We start from the raw sequence: 22,195 nt of genomic DNA, 5'->3' as shown, positions 1-22,195 counted from the left end.
GAATGAGTCACCTTACTCATCAAAATATATCCTCTCAACAAAGCCAAAGCTTTTGTTTGCTCTCTGGGAGCTGTTTTCAGACCTCATTAAGGGAAGACATGGGCAAGCCATCTGCCAGTAGGGTAATGCTAATTAACCTACTAAAGACTTAGGCAGGTTAAAGGTAACCTTTTGAAAATCACTTTTCCTAAATACTTATTAAAAAATCAACTTCACCACTGAATTAGATTTTTTATTACATATTAAAAATAGCTGTTTAAGTAGCTCTGTAGCTTCCCCTAATTCAAACGTTTTAGCATTATGCCTTTATTTTAGCTGTGGTATTTTCTTATAGGAAAGGTGCAGCCATAATAATGAAACAAGGTTTTGGGGCTATTCACTGTAATAAGATGCAAATATTAAACCCTTGCATGTTCCACTTTTAAATACCAGGTACTCTGTCTTGTGGGCTAAATGGCCTACTTAGAGGTGACGTTTAATTTTCAAAAGTAAGGTTTTTAGCAGTCAAAAAGGGTTATTTTGACAAGTTCCCCTACAAATGTAAAGGATGCAAATTAGTGCATGCAACAAGCTGTGCTGCAGCCCGCGAGCAATAATTTACCTTTCCCAAGCCATTGGTATATTGGGAGCTGCATATGTCAAGTAGGATTTAGACAATTTATCATGTTTTAAGAGCCATAGCACACACACTGGACATAATTGCCTTAGTGTGCACTGTTAAAAATCAGCAGCATTATTTTAAAAGAAATGGGGGAAACCAGGCAGAAAGGGCAATGTCGTGAATTATGTAAAAGCCTTAGAGGAGGGAGGGGAGGATTACCAACCATAAGTGCCAGACTGGTTTCAAATCACATGGCTGCACCAACACTGCTCCTTTACACATTGAGCCAATGCCCTATTAACATCATTTGAAGATGACCTCTCCTGCTGATATTGTTAGACTCCTTAGCTGCCTTTGACATCCTGAAATATCGAATGGGATTCAGAAGCAGTGTCCTTAATTGGTTCTCCTCCTATCTTTCTACCCAACACAGGGTTGTTCACATGGGTACCTCCATGTCTTAAAAGATCCCTATCACACATTGGGTACCCAGTCTTCCATGCAGGCCAATGTTATCTTCAAATTTCACATGGAACTGCTTGGCACTGTTCTCACAGATAACATCAAGATTCGTAGTCTGCTGATGAAACATAACTTGAAAGTCTCCTCCTCCTTTCGACTTCCAAAAGTCTCAAACGCTGCAGGCATAGTATAAGCTGATTTGATCAGACTGAAGGGTTCATTTCTAGACATATTGTGGGTAACAAATAAAGTGAGCAAAGTGAGTCAGTGAGAAGAAAGTAAGTGAGTGATCAGATGATTGAGAATCTAGGAGAGTGAGTGAATCAGTGTGGAAGGATAGAGGGCAGTAGTATGAGTGTCCTGGTGAGTGAGCTAACAAGTTAACAAGTATTTTTGTGAACTAGCGGTGCCATTTAAAGTTTGGAGAAGCAAATAAACAGCCATGAGTTGCCAGTTCACTCATCTGCCAAATTTACTGTTTCGGTACCATGTTAAGGGGTGAGCGAACATCTGAGTTTCTACTAGTAGAGCTTCAGCTGGCTCCTCTAGACTTGTCATATATGTGTTTGAACCCTTCATTAGGTTGAGGCTATAAGCATTAGATTTCCTTTCGTCAGGCCTCCATGGGAAGCATGATGGTCCCAGAAAGGAAATCCATCAACTAACCCCAAAGTGCAGGAAGAATTCTCACTCTTTATCAGGCTCGTTGACTGTTTGTTTTACTCAAACTCCCACTTTTGGGTTGTTTATCTAATATAGACTGCCATGCTGAGCAGGATTCGAAACAAGATAGCACCTGCTTAACAATTCATTTAGCCTACAGAGAAGCTGCTGATGGGCTCCCTCTATAGTAGGCTTAGAGATACCAGCCAGGTAGGTGGGCAGGATTGACAAATCAGGCAGATGTTACTCCGCCAGGGATGTGGAGGCAACATCGCAGCTAACCTCACACTCCCATTAGCCTCCTTTAGCTGTCCACTGCAGTGAATAGATGAGCGAGTTTGGTTATTGCTATATAATCTATAGCACACGTTTAAATGGGAACTCCACCAGCGATGTCTCAGAAAGATAAGAGCCTAGGAAGCACTTCCAAAGCAGATCGCTGCTTTGTAGCCCATGTCATGCTCACATCAATATTGTGCTCTCAGATGTCAACATGCAAGGATCCATGCTTCAGAAAAAGTTTGTTCTGCTGTGTCTATTTAAGCAGCTCATTGAGCAACCTCAGAACTGTATAAATCAAGTTCCTAGAATGCCTGATCCTTCAGGACCAAGATCACAAGAAAGACGCCTTGAAAGCAGATCACTGGCAGAATCAAATATCTATTAAAAAGTTATAGATTTGATCATATTAGCTACTAGAACAAATCAATCAATCAATGACATTTATAGAGCGCACTACTTACCCGGAGGGTCTCAAGGCGCTTGGGGGGGGGGGTGCTGCTACTGCTCGAACAGCCAGGTCTTGAGCTTCTTCCTGAAGGAGAGGTGGTCTTGGGTCAGGCGCAGGTCGGGAGGGAGGGAGTTCCAGGTCTTGGCGGCCAGGTAGGAGAAGGACCTTCCTCCTGTTGTCGTTCTTCGGATGCGGGGGACGGCGGCGAGGGCGTGACTGGCTGATCGGAGGTGGCGTTTGGGAGCGTAGAAGTTGATGCGGTTGTTGAGGTAGCTCGGGCCTTGATCGTGTAGGGCTTTGTGTGCGTGGGTGAGGAGACGGAAGGTGATTCTTTTGTTGACGGGGAGCCAGTGCAGGTTTCTCAGATGTCCGGAGATGTGGCTGTGTCGTGGGATGTCGAGGATGAGTCTGGCCGAGGCGTTCTGGATCCGCTGGAGTCTCTTCTGGAGCTTGGCGGTGGTTCCGGCGTAGAGGGCGTTGCCGTAGTCCAGTCGGCTGGTGACGAGGGCTTGGGTGACCGTCTTCCTGGTCTCGGTGGGGATCCACCGGAAGATCTTCCGTAGCATGCGCAGGATGTTGAAGCACGACGAGGAGACGGCGTTGACCTGTCTGGTCATGGAGAGGGAGGAGTCCAGGATGAAGCCCAGGTTGCGTGCGTGGTCTGTCGGTTTGGGTGCGGTGCCCAGGGCGGGGGGCCATCGGGAGTCGTCCCAGGCGGAGGGCGAGGAGCCCAGGATGAGGACTTCCGTCTTGTCCGAGTTCAGTTTCAGGCGGCTGGTCGTCATCCACTCGGCTACGTCTTTCATCCCTTCGTGCAGGTTGGCTCTGGCGGCGGCGGGGTCGTTGGTCAGGGAGAGGATCAGCTGGGTGTCGTCGGCGTAGGAGATGATGTTGAGGTTGTGTTGGCGTGGATGGCCGCGAGGGGGCTCATGTAGACGTTGAAGAGGGTGGGGCTCAGCGAGGATCCTTGAGGGACGCCGCAGATGATTCCGGTGGCCTCTGACTTGTGTTCTTCCGTCGAGGAAGGAGATGATCCATTCCAGTGCCTTCTCCTGGATTCCGATGTTGCTGAGGCGCTGCACTAGGGTGCGGTGGCAGACAGTGTCGAATGCCGCGGAGAGGTCTAGGAGGATGAGGGCCACTGTTTCTCCGTTGTCCATCAGGGCTCGGATGTCGTCGGTGGCAGCGATGAGGGCGGTCTCTGTGCTGTGGTTGGCTCGGAAGCCCGACTGTGAGGGGTCGAGGGATCCATTCATCTCGAGGAAGGCGGCCAGCTGTCTCTTGACGGTCTTCTCGATGACTTTGGCTGGAAACGGGAGGAGCGAGATGGGGCGGTAATTCTTGAGTTCGGTGGGGTCCGCTGATGGTTTCTTTAGTAGAGCGCTGAGTTCGGCGTGCTTCCAGCTCTCCGGGAAGGTGGCGGTATAGAAGGAGGTGTTGATGATGTCCCGCAGGTGGGGTGCGATGACAGCGTCGGCCTTGTTGAAGACGTGGTGAGGGCAGGGGTCGGTCGGAGATCCGGAGTGGATAGAGTTCATCGTGCTGATGGTGTCTTCTGTGTTGATCTGGGTCCAGGCGCGGAGGGTGGTGGAGGGGGGCGTTGGTGCGGTCGTGGCGTGCGTCGGTTGCAAAGGCCTGGGATACCTGCCGGTCAGCATCTTACTCCTTCTTTCAACACATCTACACCTCACAACTTCACATTTCACCCAGCAATATGTGCAGAAGCATATTAGGAGTCAAGAGCCTTGATCAATCACTCAATCAATCAATCAATCAATCAATCAGAGGGTCTTGTAGAGTGTGGCTGTCACCTTGGGAGGTCTCCAGGCACTGGGGACTGCGAGCCTTGGTTGGAGTGTGGTGGCATTTGAAGAGTCAGGTCTTGAGCTGTTTCCTGAAGTTGAGGAGGCATGCAGGTGGAGTGGGAGGTTGTTCCAGGACTTTGTGGTGAGGTAGGAGAAGGAGTGGCAACTGCAGCATCTCCAACAGATGTGGGGTATGTGGGCCAAGGCGAGAGAGGAGGATCAGAGCTCTATGGTCAATTTGTGGAATGTCAGGCAGTTGTTGATGTACATGGGTCCGGACTTGAGGTGGGCTCTGTAGATGTGTGTGTCATGTTTGAAGAGGCATCTTCCTGGATGGGCAGCCTGGGGAGGGTGCTGAGTGTGGTGGACTGCCAAGTGTCACTCCACGGAATGGCTTGGTCCTGAAGATGACAACCTATGTCTTGTCTGAGTTAAGCTTGCACCAATGCCCTTCTCCTGTTCCAAAGAAGACTCTAAATTACCAACATTATTAAAATAAATATAAATATTATAAACAATATTGAGGAATAAAATGTTATAGGCGTATTCTTAGCAACCAACGTTGTATTGTGCTAAATGTAGGGGGCAGAATTGTACCAAAGGTACAACTATTTGGTGCTGTTCCTCTCTCCCAATGTGGTACCAAAATTTAGGATGCCTTGTGCCAATATACACGCTCTTAAACTAGAGAGAGCGTGTGCTTAATGTTAAGTATAGTGTATATTGGAAGGAGACTGTTCCTGTAAAAAACACTGTGCTTTTGCCAAGTTGAACACTTTTTGAAGTTTCTATTTGTACAGTTCACACATGCGAAGTTGAAAGAGGTCTGAGAAAAGAAAAGGTTCCTTAAACCTTATTCCTTCTTCATGCAGGCAAACATTTTGTGTTAAAAGTTGTGTTTATCATTCTCAAAAAATAGTGATTTGCATCAAAATCTATGGATTGGTGGGCTGCCTCATTCAAACAAAGTAGCTCAAAGCACTAGCATTCCGTACTTTAGGACTATTTTAAAACACAAATGCAGCTTTGTACTGTACAGTAATCTCATATCAAGCCTTTGGAATTGTTTAAATCAAAGGCTTGATGAATAGCTGCAAACTGTATTTAAATTATAAACCTATCCTTACTAGTTGGGACAGGGGCTCAGAAGTGACTTCATACTGACAAACAACACCGTACAAAATGCCTAATGAGGAAATGAGTTTACCTCTCGGGGAATGACATCAAATGTGCTCTATGTGTGTCATATTATATTTGATTGACATATATATTTAGAATTAGAAAGTGACTCTCCTACCTGCCATGGTTGGAAGTCCTTCTCTAGACTTTCACTCTCTGAGGGATGTCCTGAGTGGGCCCTGGATGAGATCATGTTGTGTAAGGCGTGAGCCACGGCGTAGACCGCAGTGTGAACACTGTAAGTAATGTAGAAATTGTAAGCATCGTACATAAGGGGGTCCAAATCTCTCATTGTCTCGTTCCCTGTACAATGAGGGTAGTAGGCTTCATAGGCAAAAGTCCTATTCAGTAAATCAGGAGAACAATAGAATGTTAGCACCCAATACCACACAAACATGTCATTGTCTGAGAAATGTAAAGGGTTCACACTGTACAAGAATTCTGTCAGTCCAGGAATCTGTCCCTTAGGAATGGAAAATTCCAGTGCACCACTGAAAATATCCATTCCATAGTAATTTATAAAATCTTTCAGATGTGATGTGACTGCTGAAGTGATCCAAACTATAGTAGGCAGACCTTGCAAGTGGTATAGGAGGCCTGGTAACATGTAAGCATGTGAACAGTGAAGTATCACCACATTGACAGAAGAAACACTGATTGTTTTAGAAATCTGTTCCTGCTCAAGGTCCCAGGACTTGCGGACTCTTAGTAAGAAGGCCACACAGCCCCCACTGTTGCTGATCTCTCTCTCCAGCTCCTCACCAGCCCTCCTGCCGCTCTCATCATCTGATATCAGGATCCCAACCCAGGTCCATCCGAAGTGCTGGAGCAGCCGGGCGATGGCACTTGCCTCGTGGATCTCATTGGGGACAGTGCGGTAAAAGGATGGGAAGCGATGTCTGTCACTGAAGATTGCATCCATGGCACCATAGCTGACCTGAGGAAGACATAGACATGAGCTATGAGACATATTGCACCACCCTCCACTAAAGAGTATCAGAGGCTGATGGCCCATGCTTCAGAGCTCTCATTCAGGACAGAGCTGTAAAAGGATGAGAACTGATTTTTGTCATTGAAGACTGGATCCATGGCACCATAGCTGATCTGAGGAAGACATAGACATGAGCTATGAGACACTGTACAAAGCAATGGGTGTTTTTTCACAGAAGTGCTGCAGTTTATGCGCCTACAACAAATCCCTTCAGTTCCAAAGTGCTTTCTCATTCCAGTACCAGATGTCTTCTACCTCCTAACGGTGAAATGGACACCCCGCAGAAACTAATCCACATCATGTTTTTTTTTAACATTTTTGTTTGATTGTGCTGTATGCTGTTTTCACCTGTGCTAATGATACAGCCTTAAAAATCCCTGCTAAGTGAATTGCTGGAAATCTTGCCCTCGGCACTAAAAATCTGCACTTGAAAATTACGAGCTAGATCAAGTCCACTTTTATTTAAAAATCAGTTGCTACATAAAATAACCAGCTGCTGATAGACTGTTGCACATTTGCCTGAAGCAAGGCATTTTCCAATGGGCATCTATTGTTATCCCTGCCAGAAGCACTCCCACTAGATACCATCATGGTAGTTGTAGTTTATTTTGCACACCGTGTATCCCACCCTATGTATTGGGAGATGGGCTTTGGACACATGTACAGGGCACCCAGCGGGCGTGCTGTTGGCAGGCCAAAGGCATATCTGTCCTCAAGCATTGGCACATGGACTTCCCCTATGCAGGTTCTTCCTAACAACACAGAGCTCTCCATGACCTCGGAACTCAGATAGAGTGGAGAAGTTACACAAGAACTTCTTGCCCCCACTTCACCTGGAGGCGTGCGGTGAAGGTGATGCGATTCGGATGGCGAGCGGTGGTGAAAGCGGTGGTAGTTGCCGGTTTATGCGGTATTAACCGAGTACTAAATTTGTGATTCAGCGAGAACTTATGGGGTTTTGAGCGTTCCAGAGAGCTATGGGAGCTTCCACTGAGGTAGAGAGCTCCTGGAGCCGAGTGTGGATCAGCGAGGCAGCAAGGCTGGAGACAGAGTCTGGGACACGGCGGAGCACCCATGATGGAGAGCAGCACTGGAGTTACGGAGGGGGCATTGTGCTGCTGCCAGGGTCCTCCTTGGAGGTAGCAGTCGAGGAGCCAGTTGGCCTAGTGGGGCCAGCGAGGAGCATGCTTGTAGGAGTTGAGTGGAGCATTCATTGTGTTCTAAAAACGCTGAGGTACAGTTTGCCCATTTTCTTTAAACAGCCCAGGAGCAGGGGACAAATGGAAAGAGTGGATGTAGTGTTGGTGAGGTGGCCGGGCTACTTACTGGTTCTTCAAGGTATTCACTGAGAAGTGCGGCGAGAGGGGGTGCAGCGGATTTCCTATTCTATTCTATTCTATTCTGGGTTTGGTGAAGCGCAACAGCTACCCCAGCAATGGGGCGTCCCGGCGCTGAAAGACAGACACACACCGTACAGGACAGGGAGGGGGAGGGGAATTAGAAATGCACTAGGGAGGGGGGAAAAGGAAGGTCTTGATTGTCTTGCGAAAGACAGAGAGACAGTCTATGGAGCGTATGCTGAGAGGAAGATCGTTCCATATTTTGGGACCGAGAACCCTAAAGGATCGGCCTCCAGTACGACAGAGCTTAATTCTGGGAACTTCCAAGAGAAGTTGGCTAGAGGAGCGTAGTTTACGGCCAGGGACATAGGGGCAGGCCAGGTTTCGCAGCAACGGGGGGTTTCCCAGTTTGACGATTTTAAAGATCGTGATGAGCGCTTTAAATTTAATTCTGTGTTCCACAGGCAACCAGTGGAGTTTGCGGATGGTGGCTCTGGCTGAGCATCTGCGTGGGAGACCGACCAGCGTTCTCGCCGCCGCGTTCTGGATTCGTTGGAACCTAGCCGTTTCTGCTTTGTTTGCTCCTAGTAGAAGGATGTTCGCATAGTCCAGGCGTGACAAGATGGTTGCCTGGACAATCAGCTGGCGAACCTTAGAGTCAAAGAATCCGAGTATAGGCCTAAGGTTTCTCAGGAGACCTATACAGGTTGCAGCCACCTTTTTGGTGTGTGTCTGGAAGCTAAGGTTAGCATCCATCCAGACACCCAAGTTTTTTACACCGTTTTTAGGTCCTGGAGTTGATGGATCTTTCGCCTAGGTCTGGAAAAGAGCAGGTGTGAAGAAGGTGGTGGAGGAGGTGAAGGTGGTGAAGCCCATGGGCCGATGGTGCAGTAAGGTGACCAAGGTACCTACCAAACTGGCAAGAGGGAGTTCTGTGGAGTGCAAGATTAAGGTGACACCGACCCGTAGGACTTGTTTTAAGGCATTTTAATCCCATGTCAGCAGCAGTGGCGGACCTTCAACAAAAACAGAAGTATAGTGATTATTCAGGAGGTGGGGGCAGCCCGGAGGAGATAACAAATCTGGAAGACTGGTCTGCACATTTAAGCCCAAACCGAATTCAAGTGCTGTCTGTTGAGATGGGGGAGGTAGTGGGAGCCACAAGGGATGAAGTTAGTGTGAATGATCCAGAAGGTAGTTTTAATCCTCCAGCGGAGTCTATTTCGGAAGAAGGAGGGAAATCGCAGGTACCGGACGAGGTACAAAGAGAGTCAGTGCCCGGGAAGGACTATAGATTGGGGCACGAGGCTCTAGGGGAAGAGGGAGCAGCCTCAGGGAGTCGCGATCTTTCTAATGGTACATTGCTCAAAACTCTTACCCTTGAGATGCGAGGAAGATTCAAGACTTCAGAGCTGAATCAGAAAGGCATCAGGTCTGCATGTGAGTTGTTAGAGAAAAAAATGGATGACCTGAGTGGAAGAACATTGGCGGTAGAGGGCGAAGTTAGGGACCTAAAGGAGGAGATACAGACTAACAGGGAAGAGATCAAAGGGCTTAGAGCTAGGGGGAGAGAGCACAAGGAAAGAGTGGAAAACTTTCAAAGTAGGAACAATTTGAAGGTTTTAAAAGTAAGTATGGGCGAATTTCCGCAAATTTGCGCGAAATTGCCAAAAAATCGGCGATTTCGTGAAAATATTAGCAAACTCGCGGATTTGCACAAATAGACTGTTTCCCACTGTCTACTGGCTAATCAGTAAGTGCTACCTCGTTGGGTAAATGTATAGTGCTTTTCCTACACTACAGCTGCGTAAAGTGCTAGAAGAGTTGTCTCCAGTGACCATGTGTGTGTTACTATGCCATCGTGCAGAAGGGCACAGGGGTCCCTTGAGTGGGCTGTCCATCATAGTGGGTAAATGGCGGGAATACGGTGCACACCGCTAGTGTGTGGGCGGGGCCAAACGGGCAGGGCTTCTATGCAAGTTCACTTGCCTCTTGTGTGTATTAAAGGTCAGAGACCGATCAGAGCAGCAGATGAGGAGAAAGAAGCTCCTGGGCACAGGAACTGCAAGGGGATTGCGCTTGTGAAAGTGAAAGATGCAAAGGCCTCTATCCAGCATCACAGCTAATTTTCAACGGTAGATATGGGGAGAAAGCACACCTGCCCAGCCTCGACAAAGCTCACGATTGTTTTTGGAACTGAACTTGAGCTTCAACTCGGGCACCTGCTTTATTTATATCTGTAAGTGCTTCCTGTTGAGGTTTAATTTTTGTGACAGGAGCATCGTGCCAGAATGAACCCTGCCCTTCATATTTATCCAAGAAGACGCCACCGGTTTGTGCGATACCTCTATTTAACTGCCCAAAATCTGCCCGCGAGCGGATGCGCAAATTTTTCGGCAATTTCGCGAGATTTGCAGATCGCGAAATTGCCGAAAATCCGCAAAATCTACAAGCGGAACGGATTTTGCGCCCACACTTATTTATAAGTTCCCAAGGGTAAAGAAGGAGAAGATATTATAAGCTTTGTCGTTCAGTTGCTGAAAAGTGAGCTTCAGCTGGAAGAGACTGAGGAGGAAATTACCAGAGACATTCAGAGGATACATAGAGACCCTTTTAGGTTAAATACGAATAGATCTGAGCCTAGGAGAATTCTTGTTAATTTCCTAACTTATTGCTTGAAGGAAAAGATGCTAGCTAAAGTTCTGAAGAAGAAAGTGTTGCAGGTGGATGGAGTAAGAATTGAAGTAAGATCAGATCTGTCAGTAGTAACAGCTAATAGGCAGTGGGAGCTGGGGAAAAGAATTGGGCCGCTAAGGAAGCTAGGTGCTTGCAGTGATGTTGAATAATAAGAAGCACTCCTTTCGGTTTGTTGAGGAGATCGATAGCTTCATTGAACAGCTCGAGGCTGGGAATCGTTAAGAGTTCACATTTTTGGAAGCAGTAAGATGGGTCTCTAGGTTATGTGGTATATTTTATAGATAAAGATTTACTACTTTGTGTATGTTTCAAATTTGTATGAGAGTGTATAGGTGTGTATGTAAGTCCGTTGCACGCTGAAGGGTAACTCATCGGGCTTTTGCCATGGGAAGTTTGTTAGGGTTTTCCAAGGGGGGTGCGGTGTAGGCTGCACAGGGAGGGGGGTTTAGGGGTAAAAAATGCCTAATTTGTCTGGTTTTCATCAATAGTTTGTGGGTGGAGAGGGTTTTTAGGAGGTGACAGGGAATGGATTTAAGGAGTTAAACATTCTGTCGTGGGGGGGCGGAGCTTGCCCGGCCGGAAGATGGCTGCATTCCGCTAGAGTTCCGCTGTACACCGCCACCATATCCTCACAATCTGTCATAAATTAGGCAGCAGCAACTTACTGGATGTAGGGACTTGTCCCCTGGCTGACAGCGATCCAAAAATTAGCACCCGCCTGCAACCGAGTGCCTGTCTACAGAGACCTGCAAGAGCCCGGTGATCAGGGTGTGGTGCAGCTTGCACATCCCCAGGCTAAAGTTTGGGATTGCCTGGTGCTCCTGACCCCTGGGCCGCGCTCCCTGGTGCCGCACTGGGCGCCTCTGCGGATGTGCTTCCATCTGTGACATCGGCGGCGGTGCCGCGGAGGGGCACATGGCGGGGGCGGCGGCGGCTCCTCATTGCCTGCTGGGGCTTCCTGTGGCCAGGCTCCGCCTGTTCTGTGGCTTTCTAGCCTGCATTTTTCCCCGGAGCCGAAGGAGCGGCCATTTTGAATACCAGCTTGGAGGGCCTGCTGAAAGGTATGTGGTCCTCGCGCTGTGAGCCGGGTTGCTCCACAGCTCCTGGGGTGGATTCGGGGTCTTCCTGGTGCCTGCCCTCACCGTCTGCCCACCTGGGGGTGCGGTGGTAGCTGGAATTCACACTGTTCGAGATGACTGAGCCATAGTGGGCGGACTTTACTGGCATTGGTTCCCTTGTGGCTGCTGCTGTCACAGATACTGCCCTCCCCACCACCGTCGGCCCTCTTCCGCCTTTGCCTCAGACTACACCGGAACCCTGAGTTGCCCCTCTAACTTTGGGTCTGGGCGGCTGGCCATGGAGCGGAGAACTTCCCTGGTGCGTTGGGGTCCCTAATATCTCTATTGTAGCGAGTACCTACCTGCTCCACCTGGCGACATGGGGAAAATTGATAGGACCCAGCCTAAGCTTCAATTCAAGCAACACAAGTCCAGGCACAATGAGGAGGGAGCGGAAGGGGGCCCCCCTTCACAAACGGACGCTGCGACAGATGACCCGGTGGGGGACATTAAACAGATCATTACCTACATGCAACAGGGCCTGACTGCTATTGACACCAAGATAGACTCGCTGGCATACCAAATGGACCGAGTCTCCGAGCTTCTCGACAAACACTCTGAGTGCCTGTACATGGCGGAGCGCTGCATAACGAGGTGGAGGAGGCCCAGATGGACGCAGGAGAAATGCAGAAGCAGATAGAACACGCCCTCATGGCCCTCCTAGACAAAGCTGAGGATCTTGAGGCCCGGTCGCGCCGCAGAAATCTGCGCATCATGGGCCTGGCGGAGTCCACTGCCAAAGGGGGCATGGAGCAATAAGTGGAGCGCCTTCTGACCTCCCTTCTAGGCGCAGAAACATTCTCTCATCTCTTTGTGGTTGAGAGGGTGCACCAGTCGCTTGGCCCTCGACCCCAGCCAGGAGCCCCGCCTGGCCCTATAATTGCAAAACTCCTGAACTATCGGGACAGGGATGCTGCACTGAGGAAGGCACGTGAGCTGGGTCCCCCACGGTATGAAGGATCAGACATTTCTCTGTTTCCCAACTTCACCCTAATAGTACAGGAGGTGAGGCAGCAGTTCATTCCAATGAAATGTAAACTGCGGGACCATCACATCGAATACGCTATGCTCTATCCCGCCAGACTGAAAGTCCTCTTTGATGGGAAGCCGGGTATATATCAAGACCTGCAATCCCTTCAGAAGGCCCTCTGAGAATGGGAAAGGGCCAACAAGTGTCGGAACACTCAACGAGCCTCCTCACCATCGAATGCAGACGCTGGAACTATGGATGACAATGACTGAGTACCTGGTGATATCTCCTTTGTTTGTAATACTGTTATCTTACTCTTATAGTCAATGGTTTCTAGTCTGGTTGCAGCAGTTTCTAATGGCTCACTGGGCCCTGTGGCAAGAGATATGTACATGACCACATGTTACCCTGATTTGAGTTATCTTCTCGGTTTTGGAGTTGCTTATTAATATGCCCCTCTGGGTACTCGTGATGTGGGGCCTGGACATCGGCCAGTTCTTGGGAGACTTGCCTCCTTACCGATATCTTGCTTTCCCTAAAACAGAGTTGTTCTGCACACTCCTTGCTCTTAAGTAATTACAGATAAGCTGTTGTGGGATTAGTATTTGCATGCGGTGTTTGGTTCAGTTTGTGTACCCGGGTAACATCCGCCCCACTGCGTAAACTGCTGTTTTACTTTTTGTTGTCGGGTGTTTCATGGGAGAGGTGGGTGGGACTCCCTCACATTTGATTTCCTTCTTAGTGAGGGTTGGGTGGGTGATGGCTTGCCTCTGCAGTGTTGGGCTATGCAGGGCGTAGGACGGGGGCGGTGTGTGTTTATGTACTGTTTTAATTTATTGCTTGACATTTTATGCTTTGATCATCTTTTTTCATTTACAGTATGTGGTGGGTGGTGGGCGAGGCTTACCCCTGTATAGTTGTTCTTCACTCCGTTTACGTACACCTCATGTCATAGATGCAACTTAAAGCTGAAGCGCTGCGGTGCCTAACTTTTTTAACTTGGAATGTGAGGGCCCTAAACGATGGTCGCAAAGTGTGTAATATCATCACATACCTGAAACGCAGGGAAATAGACATAGCACTGCTGCAGGAGACGCACCTGCGTCCGGGCGGAGCCCTCCCTGCAAAGCACGGGCTAGCGAACACCTCCCATGCGGCTTATTTTACTTCACACTCCAGGGGGGTCTTAACATGGATTAATCCTAAAGCAGGCCTCCGACTCGAACCTTTGCATACAGACACAGCGGGCAGATACACAGTATCACAGTATTATGGCCCTTTATGGGAATTCTTAATAGTTAACACGTACGGCCCTAACTATGATGACCCCAGCTTCTACAGATCCTTGTTCACATCACTCCAGAGCCACAGCTCCCTTCTGATTATCTGGGGTGGTGACTTTAACTGCATCATGGACACAGCTCTTGACCGGTCACGAAGACCTCCCCGCCCGCTCTCTGCTTCTGCTAAAGCTGTGTTAGATGTCACCCTGCAATTACATTTAGTGGATGTCTGGAGGTCGCATTCGCAGATCCAGGGAGGGTATACGCACTATTCAGCACCACATGACGTTTATTCCCGCATTGACTATTGGTTTATCTCACGCGACTTGATTCCTAGGGTGTTAGACTGCTCAGTCCTTCCCCGCACCTTCTCGGATCATTACCCAGTTTTGTTTTCTCTTGCTGCCCCTCCCCTCACCCTTCCCCTATTTTTATGGCGATTCCCCCCTTACTCCTTATTGGACACTGTTTTCCGCTCTGACCTGCAAAAAGCTATCTCTGAATTCTTTACTAATAAAGTGGGCACGGTTGACTCCTTTGCTACGGTATGGGAGGCGTTTAAGCTATATATCCGAGGAGTAGCTATCAGTAAACATGCAGGAGTACTTTGTGCTATCTGGGACCACTCAACTTTCCTAGAGTCTCGTCTGGCCGACCTTAAGACGCGGCGGACCAGTGCTGATGACACGGCAGTTAGGGAACATTTTAAGTCCACTCTAGCTGAATTCCACGAGGAAGCCGATCGGGAAATCAAACATATGGGCAAATACGCATCTGCCAGAACCTATGGTTTACCTGATCCCCCGGGCTCGGTACTGGCGGCAATAGCATGGCACTGGGCAGGAGCTGGGGCAGTCGTTGAGATTGAGGACGAGGACGGTTTCTTGCTGACAGAGAATGCTTCAATCAGTGCACAATTTTGTTCCTAATCTCAAGATCTGTACAGTTTTAAGCTCTCCCCTAGCGATGAGGACATAGCTAACTACCTGGAATACATACAACTCCCATGGTTGCAGAACTGGCATCGTGAATTCTTGCTGCGACCTATTGAGGTAGCTGAGGTTTGGCTTGCATTGGTTCCATACGTGAAGGGAGTGCCCTTGTATGGAGAGCTTAACGGTCGCATTTTATAAAAGCATTTTATAAAAGCATTTTATAAAAGCTTCAGTGACATTCTTATTCTCCATCTTATCACATCATTTCATGACATTGCTGCTGATGGTTCTATGCCCCCTACCATGTGTGAGGCGCTGATTATAACTCTCTTAAAACCCAATAAAGGTTCACGTAAATGCTCATCCGCCCCCTTTCGCTCCTGAACATCGAAACCAAATTATACGCCAACATTCTTGCAAACCATCTATCCCCGCTTCTCCCTCAACTGATTGGACTTGAGAAAGCCGGGTTCATTCCTGTTCGCAAACTCACGCAGAATATCCGTACTGTTGTGGAAAAGTAAATTTTGCCATGTTCTGTGTCCCTACGTGTCCTCCATCTTATGTTATGTGTGCATGATTAATATGCATATGTATTCCCCATGTTTGATTAAAGACGCCATTATAGTTGTGTCCACCTCTAGTATGCCAGTTCCCAGTCCTCGTGAATACTACGAATATCAGGCCTATGTAAAGCTACGTTGCCACGTTTCTCAGTGTGCACGTTATTTCATTGTAAAGTCCCCGTTTCTAGGCCTCAAAAGGGCCTGGACACCAGATTCAGCTTCTGTCTCCTGAGCCCTCGCTGAGGAGCGATACAGCCCCCACCTGTATTCCTGACCCTTCACTTACTTCCTGCCTCACAGTGCCCGGTTCAGCCTGGCTCTGCCTTCGAGTCTGCCAAGAGTATGTTATGATTCTAGTTATCAGTCCAGTCCTCCTTCTCTGCATTCCTAAGCTACTGAATCGCATCAATAGTTTCCGTCATTGTCTAGCCTTTACGTCTCCATGTAAGAGAAATATTGCATTTAATGGTCATTTAATATTCTTCAACACGCACTACATGTAGAATAATGCATGCTCCAGTCTTAGAGTCTGTTAGCCCTTACCCCGATAACTTTTGGATTCTATCAACATGTTCTCTAAACATCAGATACTAGATACTGTTTAGGTACATGTCGCCCTGACTCTCCAGACTTCAGTCTCTGCTCCTAGCACAGAGTTCATAGCCCCCAGCTTCTCCTAGTAATACGTCATTGCCAGTTTACGCGCACCATTAGGTTAGAGGTCCCGGCTCCTTAGGTAGCCCCCTCCATGTTTCCGCCCCATTTATGACATATTCTGTTACGTTTACATCACATGTCTATGTATACGCCACCTGTTACACTCACTTTCACCCTTATCTTTCGCGACTGCTATTGACCACACCCACTGCTCCGCCTATTGTAATTCACTGTAATGCAACTGTTTTAGTATATATACCTATGTAATGTTATTAAACGTTAGCGCGCTCATCCCAGATCCAGCCCCGGCAGCTGCCGGGCCCTGTCCTCCTATTCCTGTGCAGGTTGTCCTGTTCCTGTCCTTTATGCTGTATTAAACCTGCAAACTCCTACTACCTCGAATCTTGACTCTTATTTATTGAGCTATCTGTTATTGCTATGTCCAGTAAAACCTAGATCCGGTATTATTTATTTATATACCACATAATGGCGCCCGAACAGGGACTTGCCCTTTCCCCACGCGCCGGTGAAGCCACGCCGGACCCCTGACCCTCTGCAGCCGTGACGGAACTCTTCTGCGCACCGGCAGATATTTCTGCTTCAAGTATCCCTCAGGCCCACGGAGGAGACGGAGGTGGCGGTCCAGCATCCAGACGAGGCGGTGGAGGAACGCGGCGAGTCCCGACCAGAGCCCAAGCCGAGAGTCCAAGGTCCGAGGTATCCGGAGGCCCACCCGTAACAGAAGTCCGAAGTTCGTCCGTCCGGCGTCGAAGCAGTCCAGTCCAGTCCGAGGCCTCCCGTTCTTGCTGCCCGGTGAGTACCATTGCTGGGGTAGTATCTAGACAGGGTCAATCTAATTGACTCTGGTCCGTGGGTTGGTGGTACACAGACCCACAAAACGAAGTGTCCACTTCGGTGGATGCGGGTCCTGACGTGTCTCTTTATGAGACCGGTGAGTTTCGTACTGTTTCAGCAGTGCATCTAGTTTCTGTTCTAGTCAGTTCTGTTCTCGAGAAAATTCATATATTCTGTTTTCCGTATCCCAGGTAGTATTCTGTTCGAACTGTTATTTTAAATGTTCTTCATGTATTTTAATGTCGTGGTATGAATGTGGAGTAATTATCGTGTTCATTGTGTATTGTAATTACGTATTGTGTCTAAGTTACAGTTCAGTCATGCCGTTATTATCTAAATTACGTCAGTTAAAAACCAGAAAAGGTCTGCTAGAAGCAGCAGTTCCTGTCCCGCCTAGGGACAGTCCAGGTCATTTTATGTATCAGAAGCATGGCATAAGTGCCATATTGTATCTAGATTTATGGGTAGAGTATACCAAACAGTTAGAGGAAAAGTATAGATGGCCTGTATCAGGTACGTGGGATGCCGAGTGCATCATGAGAGTAGAAGAAGCATTATGGAAAAAGAAAGCACGACAGTCACAGAAAGATGCCATCGAGTTATGGCGCAAAGAATCTCATAAAAGAACCGAAAAAGAAATCAGAAAGTCAGAACTAAGTAGAGAATCCTTGGAACGAGCCCAAGAAAGGGAATTAATCGAGATAGGTGAACGAGTTAAAACCGAACAGTCAGATAGACAGAGGCATGCCCTTATTAAGGGTATGTACCCTCTTCTTGCCGAGGGCTTGCCAAAAGCGACCCAGGAGGCATCCAGTAATTTTCCGCCACCCTTAGTTCCGACCAAGCTACGTCACAAACCGACCGCAGCTGATATTTTCATCTCGTCCTATTTGGACGACACAGTCCCAGAATATGCAAATCCTGTTCTGCCAGTCCCTGTGAATCAGGCAATTCCTGCTCCTCCAGACACCGGAGTACCTGTTACGGTACCCCCGGTCCAGCCTACGTTTCAATTTCCCGACGCGCCAGTACGAAGAGTATCAGTCGGCGATTCCAGTTTAGGGGCCGCAGGAGGAGGTCCTCCTGGTACCCCGCCACCACACCAACGTAGAACGTTGGCCGAGTTACATGAATGTGCGTTACAGCGTACGCCCAGATATCAGTCCGTTGCAGATATCCGACGAGCTCTCACTGAATGCCGCTATGATCCAGTTACAGGTGATGATAGTACGGTTATATATTCCGTACGTGTCAGACGGGTGACCGGGTATTTGGACACCCTACCGGATATGAAAGGAGATCTAGACAGAATATATCGTTTCATCCGTACAGGGGATGATCCACAGAGTATTAGCGAGGCCATGTCTCAGAGAAAAGCTGAAATCCAGCTCATGATATTAAAGTTTCTGATTAATTGTCTAATAAGAGAACAAGATTACCCGACTAAAGATCCAGCCGAAATGAGAATCCTGACAAGGTGGAGTGATAATATAGCCGAGGGTAAGCACAAGACTATCAGTAGTATAGAGAGTATGTACAAGAAAATTCATAAGGAAATAATAAGGTTACATGACCAACGTAAAGAAGCACAAGTAAGCGAGAAAGAGAGTGACTCTCCTACGGAAGAGGTAGAGGACGAGAATCCCGCCAGAATAGCGTATGTAGGAAAATCTAGATTTCCAGATCGCCATTTACGCCTAGAACACAAGTCAGTTTTTCATCATCCAGCACCAGAACATGGTTCTCTAGAACAAGTATTTCAAGCTACCGATCATATTCTGAAATCACGAATCGGTTATAGTGAGTTAAGTACTATGCATGAACAAGAACTAGTCCGATCAGCAGTCTGATGGATTACTGATTCTACCACTTTTCCAGATGAAATAGTGGCACAAATGTTTCTGAAATTGCCCCCAGCCGAGCAGCGACTGGTGGGTATGTATATGATCCAGCACCTCATTACATTGTATGAGGGTCAACATTCTGATCCAGGTCCGTTACACGATGTCCTGAACGAGTTACTCCAGTATAGATGGAAAGGTTTAGGTACCGATTTAATTAGTGTCATTCTAGAACAGCGTCACAAATATAGTATGTTTTTGAACCCGCATTTTGTTCATGTCTCACCCCCAGAGAGTAAACCGTTTTACATAGACAGACAGAATCCGTTACGAGAAGTACACCCAGTTAGGACAACAGCAGGTGAAATGCAACGAGTGTTTGTTTACACCCCAATTACAAAGATGGAACTCTTAGAGATGAAAAAGTTAATTCCCTGTCATGATAAAGATCCAGCAGGGTTCCACCGAGAATTAAAAGACATGCTCCGTATGGGAGAATACACGTATCCAGATATAATTAAAATGTTAAAGGTCCTGTTGCCCGCAGGGGTATATGAGAAACTCAAGGAAAAAGAATGGGAGGTGGGAGAGAAAAAGATCGATTGGGCAGTTCTAGAAGCTGAAGATAAGGCACGAGTACCAGGTACCGGTCTTGGAGATAAATGTAAAGAATTACCTGAACTGTTAATACAAGTTTTGCCCAGATTATTAGTAACTAAAAAGGAAGACTGGGATGCAATCTCAGCCTGTAAACAGAAACAAGACGAAGACACTAGTGATTTTTATTCTAGATTTGAAAAATGTTTTAGTATAAACAGTGGCCTCAAGACAAGTAGCGAGTCATACCCTCATCTTTTTGTTACCAAACTAGTCGAGAATTCAAGTCCACAAGTTAAGAATCGAGTTTTGAAAGTCGAAAGTACCTGGCAAGCTAATACCCCGTCCCAGATGTTACAGATGCTTCAGTACCACCAGAATAGAATCAGAGAAGAGCAAGAACATGAGAGAAAACGTATGAAAGACACGAAAATGAAAGTACTAGTTGCACAATCTGTTCCTCAAGACAGTCAGAAGAGGGGTCCGAATCAAGCCAGTCATCCTGCAGCTCCCGTTAAAGGGAACTGCAATTATTGTAAACAGCCAGGTCATTTTATAAACGAGTGTGCAGTTCTGAAACACAACATAGCTACTGGTAAGACTAAAGAAAGACCACGTCCGCCTAGACAAGAACAAGTTTCACAGACTTCTCAGCCACAGAATGCACAACAGACAGCTACAGCACCGCAGCCTATTGCTGCAACACAGCATGTTACACAGCAGATGTACCAGTATGCTCAGTCTGAGTATCCAGAGTATCAACCGTATTCATGAAACAGCCTAGAGAGGGAGGTAGGCTTGCCTCTCATCGAGATTCCTGTAGATCAAGAGGGTCCCTATGTTCACAGTCAAGTATTAGGGAAAGACAGAAAGTTTCTGATTGATACAGGGGCAAGTAGGACCACCATCAGTCACGCCGAAGTTCCAGGGGCTCCGCTCTCAGGCTCTAGAAATGTTTCCCTTGGATTTTCAGGAAAGCCTATTGTAAACGAGATATCTAAGCCAGTTACCCTAGAAGTAGGTCCACTGTCCCGCACTACTGACCTGTTACTTACAAAGTCATGTCCAGAAAATTTATTAGGCATTAAGACACTGAAAGAATTAGGTGCAGTTATTTGCTGCTCCCCAGAGGGAATACGATTGATCCTACGTGACTTCAAGGGTCACTATGTGTTACGAGATTTTGATCCGAGATTGTCTAATGTCCCGCAGCATATATGGGCGCAAGGTCCAACTGATGTTGGTTATATGCAAATCACACCCCATCGTGTGACTCTCAAGCCAGGTGTAGTGTTACCACGAATCAGACAGTACAGATTGCCACCTGAGGCTGTAGCAGCCTTATCCAAAATTATTGACGAGCTCATGGCTCAAGGAGTAGTTGTAGAAACTGACTCCAATGTATGTAATTCTCCGATCATTCCAGTCATGAAACGTACTGATCCGAATGCACCTCCAGTATATCGATTAGTGATTGACCTTCGAGAACTCAATAAATGTATTATTCCCCAGTACCCAGTTGTCCCAGATATTTCTTCCCTATTGACAGCCATTGATTCCGAAGCCTCATTTTTCACAGTCATAGATCTCAAGAATGCGTTTTTCAGTGTCCCCATTCATCCAGACAGCCAGTTTCTTTTCGGATTTTGTTTAAATGGAAGGAGCTATATGTTCACACGCGCTCCTCAAGGTTTCACAGAAAGTCCTAGTATTTACAGTCAAGCACTCAAGAGACAACTAGACAATATTCACATGCCAACTGACACTGCCCTGCTCCAGTATGTCGATGATCTACTGATCACAGCCCGTTCTGAACGTGCTTGCGAGCGAGCATCACTTACAGTTTTGTATTTCCTTGCCGAGATGGGGCACAAGGTGTCCCCTTCGAAGCTTCAATTCTGTGTACAGCAAGTGATCTACTTAGGCCACTTACTGTCCAAGAGGGGTAGGCAGTTGACACCTGACCGTATTCAGTTAATAGCGAGTCTTCCTCAGCCCAAGACCCAGAAGGAGGTACGTGCTTTTATTGGCCTCACTTCTTATTGCAGACAATGGATTCCTCAGTATGCATTTCTAGCTAAACCACTGATACAGTTAACGACACAGGAGGCAGCCGTATCGACTGTCCTCCCTTGGACATCTGAACATACATTTAGTTTCAATGAGTTAAAGAAAGCTTTATGCCAAGCTCCAGTTCTAGCTACACCGAACTACAGTAAGCCTTTTACACTTTTCGTCACAGAACGCGAAGGTACAGCATTATCTGTTCTCACACAAGATCAAGCAGGACAATACAAGCCTTGTGCTTATTTTTCAAGCACATTAGATCCTGTAGCCCAGGCTCTGCCTGCGTGCCTCAAGTCAGTTGCAGCCACAGCATTAGCTATCAGACAAAGTGATTCCATAGTATTAGGACATTCCTTGACAGTACAAGTTCCACACTCCGTGGAAGTTCTTTTAAACCGAACACAGACTCAGCACTTGACAATTGCACGTTTAACAGGTTATGAATTGACACTGTTCCAGCCACACATAGAAATCAGACGCTGCAACGTTCTAAATCCTGCTACACTGTTACCATCAGTTAATTCGAATTCTGCCACACACGACTGTGTGGAAGTAGTTAACATTATGACTAAGCCAAGACAAGATCTGACAGATATTCCATTACCAGACCCTGACCTGACACTTTATGTGGATGGTTCATGTATGAGAACAAGTACAGGAGAACTAGTAGCCGCGTATTCAGTGACTACTGACACTGAAGTTATAGAGACACACCGTATTGACACCCTGTCTGCTCAAGCAGCGGAGCTAGTTGCTCTGACACAAGCCTGCATACACGCCAAGAACCTGAAAGTTAATGTTTACACAGATTCACGTTACGCATTTGGAGTTGTACACG

The 22,195-nt window shown here is 47.4% G+C and overlaps 1 protein-coding gene across 1 annotated transcript in view; it reads right to left on the bottom strand.

Annotated features, from left to right (window-relative positions):
• LOC144784216 (vomeronasal type-2 receptor 26-like) overlaps positions 1-6,362 on the bottom strand; it is a 172,080-nt gene extending 165,718 nt beyond the window's left edge. The window contains exon 1 of the mRNA XM_078662870.1: positions 5,559-6,362. Within this exon, the coding sequence (XP_078518996.1) occupies positions 5,559-6,362 (804 nt within the window). The remainder of the gene's footprint in view (positions 1-5,558) is intronic.
• Between the last annotated feature and the right edge of the window lie 15,833 nt (positions 6,363-22,195).

The sequence above is a fragment of the Lissotriton helveticus genome, chromosome 10 (assembly GCF_964261635.1).
Source record: "Lissotriton helveticus chromosome 10, aLisHel1.1, whole genome shotgun sequence".
NCBI lineage: Eukaryota > Metazoa > Chordata > Amphibia > Caudata > Salamandridae > Lissotriton > Lissotriton helveticus.
Note: the sequence above shows the minus strand (reverse complement) of the source record. Positions and strands in the feature narration are given on the sequence as shown.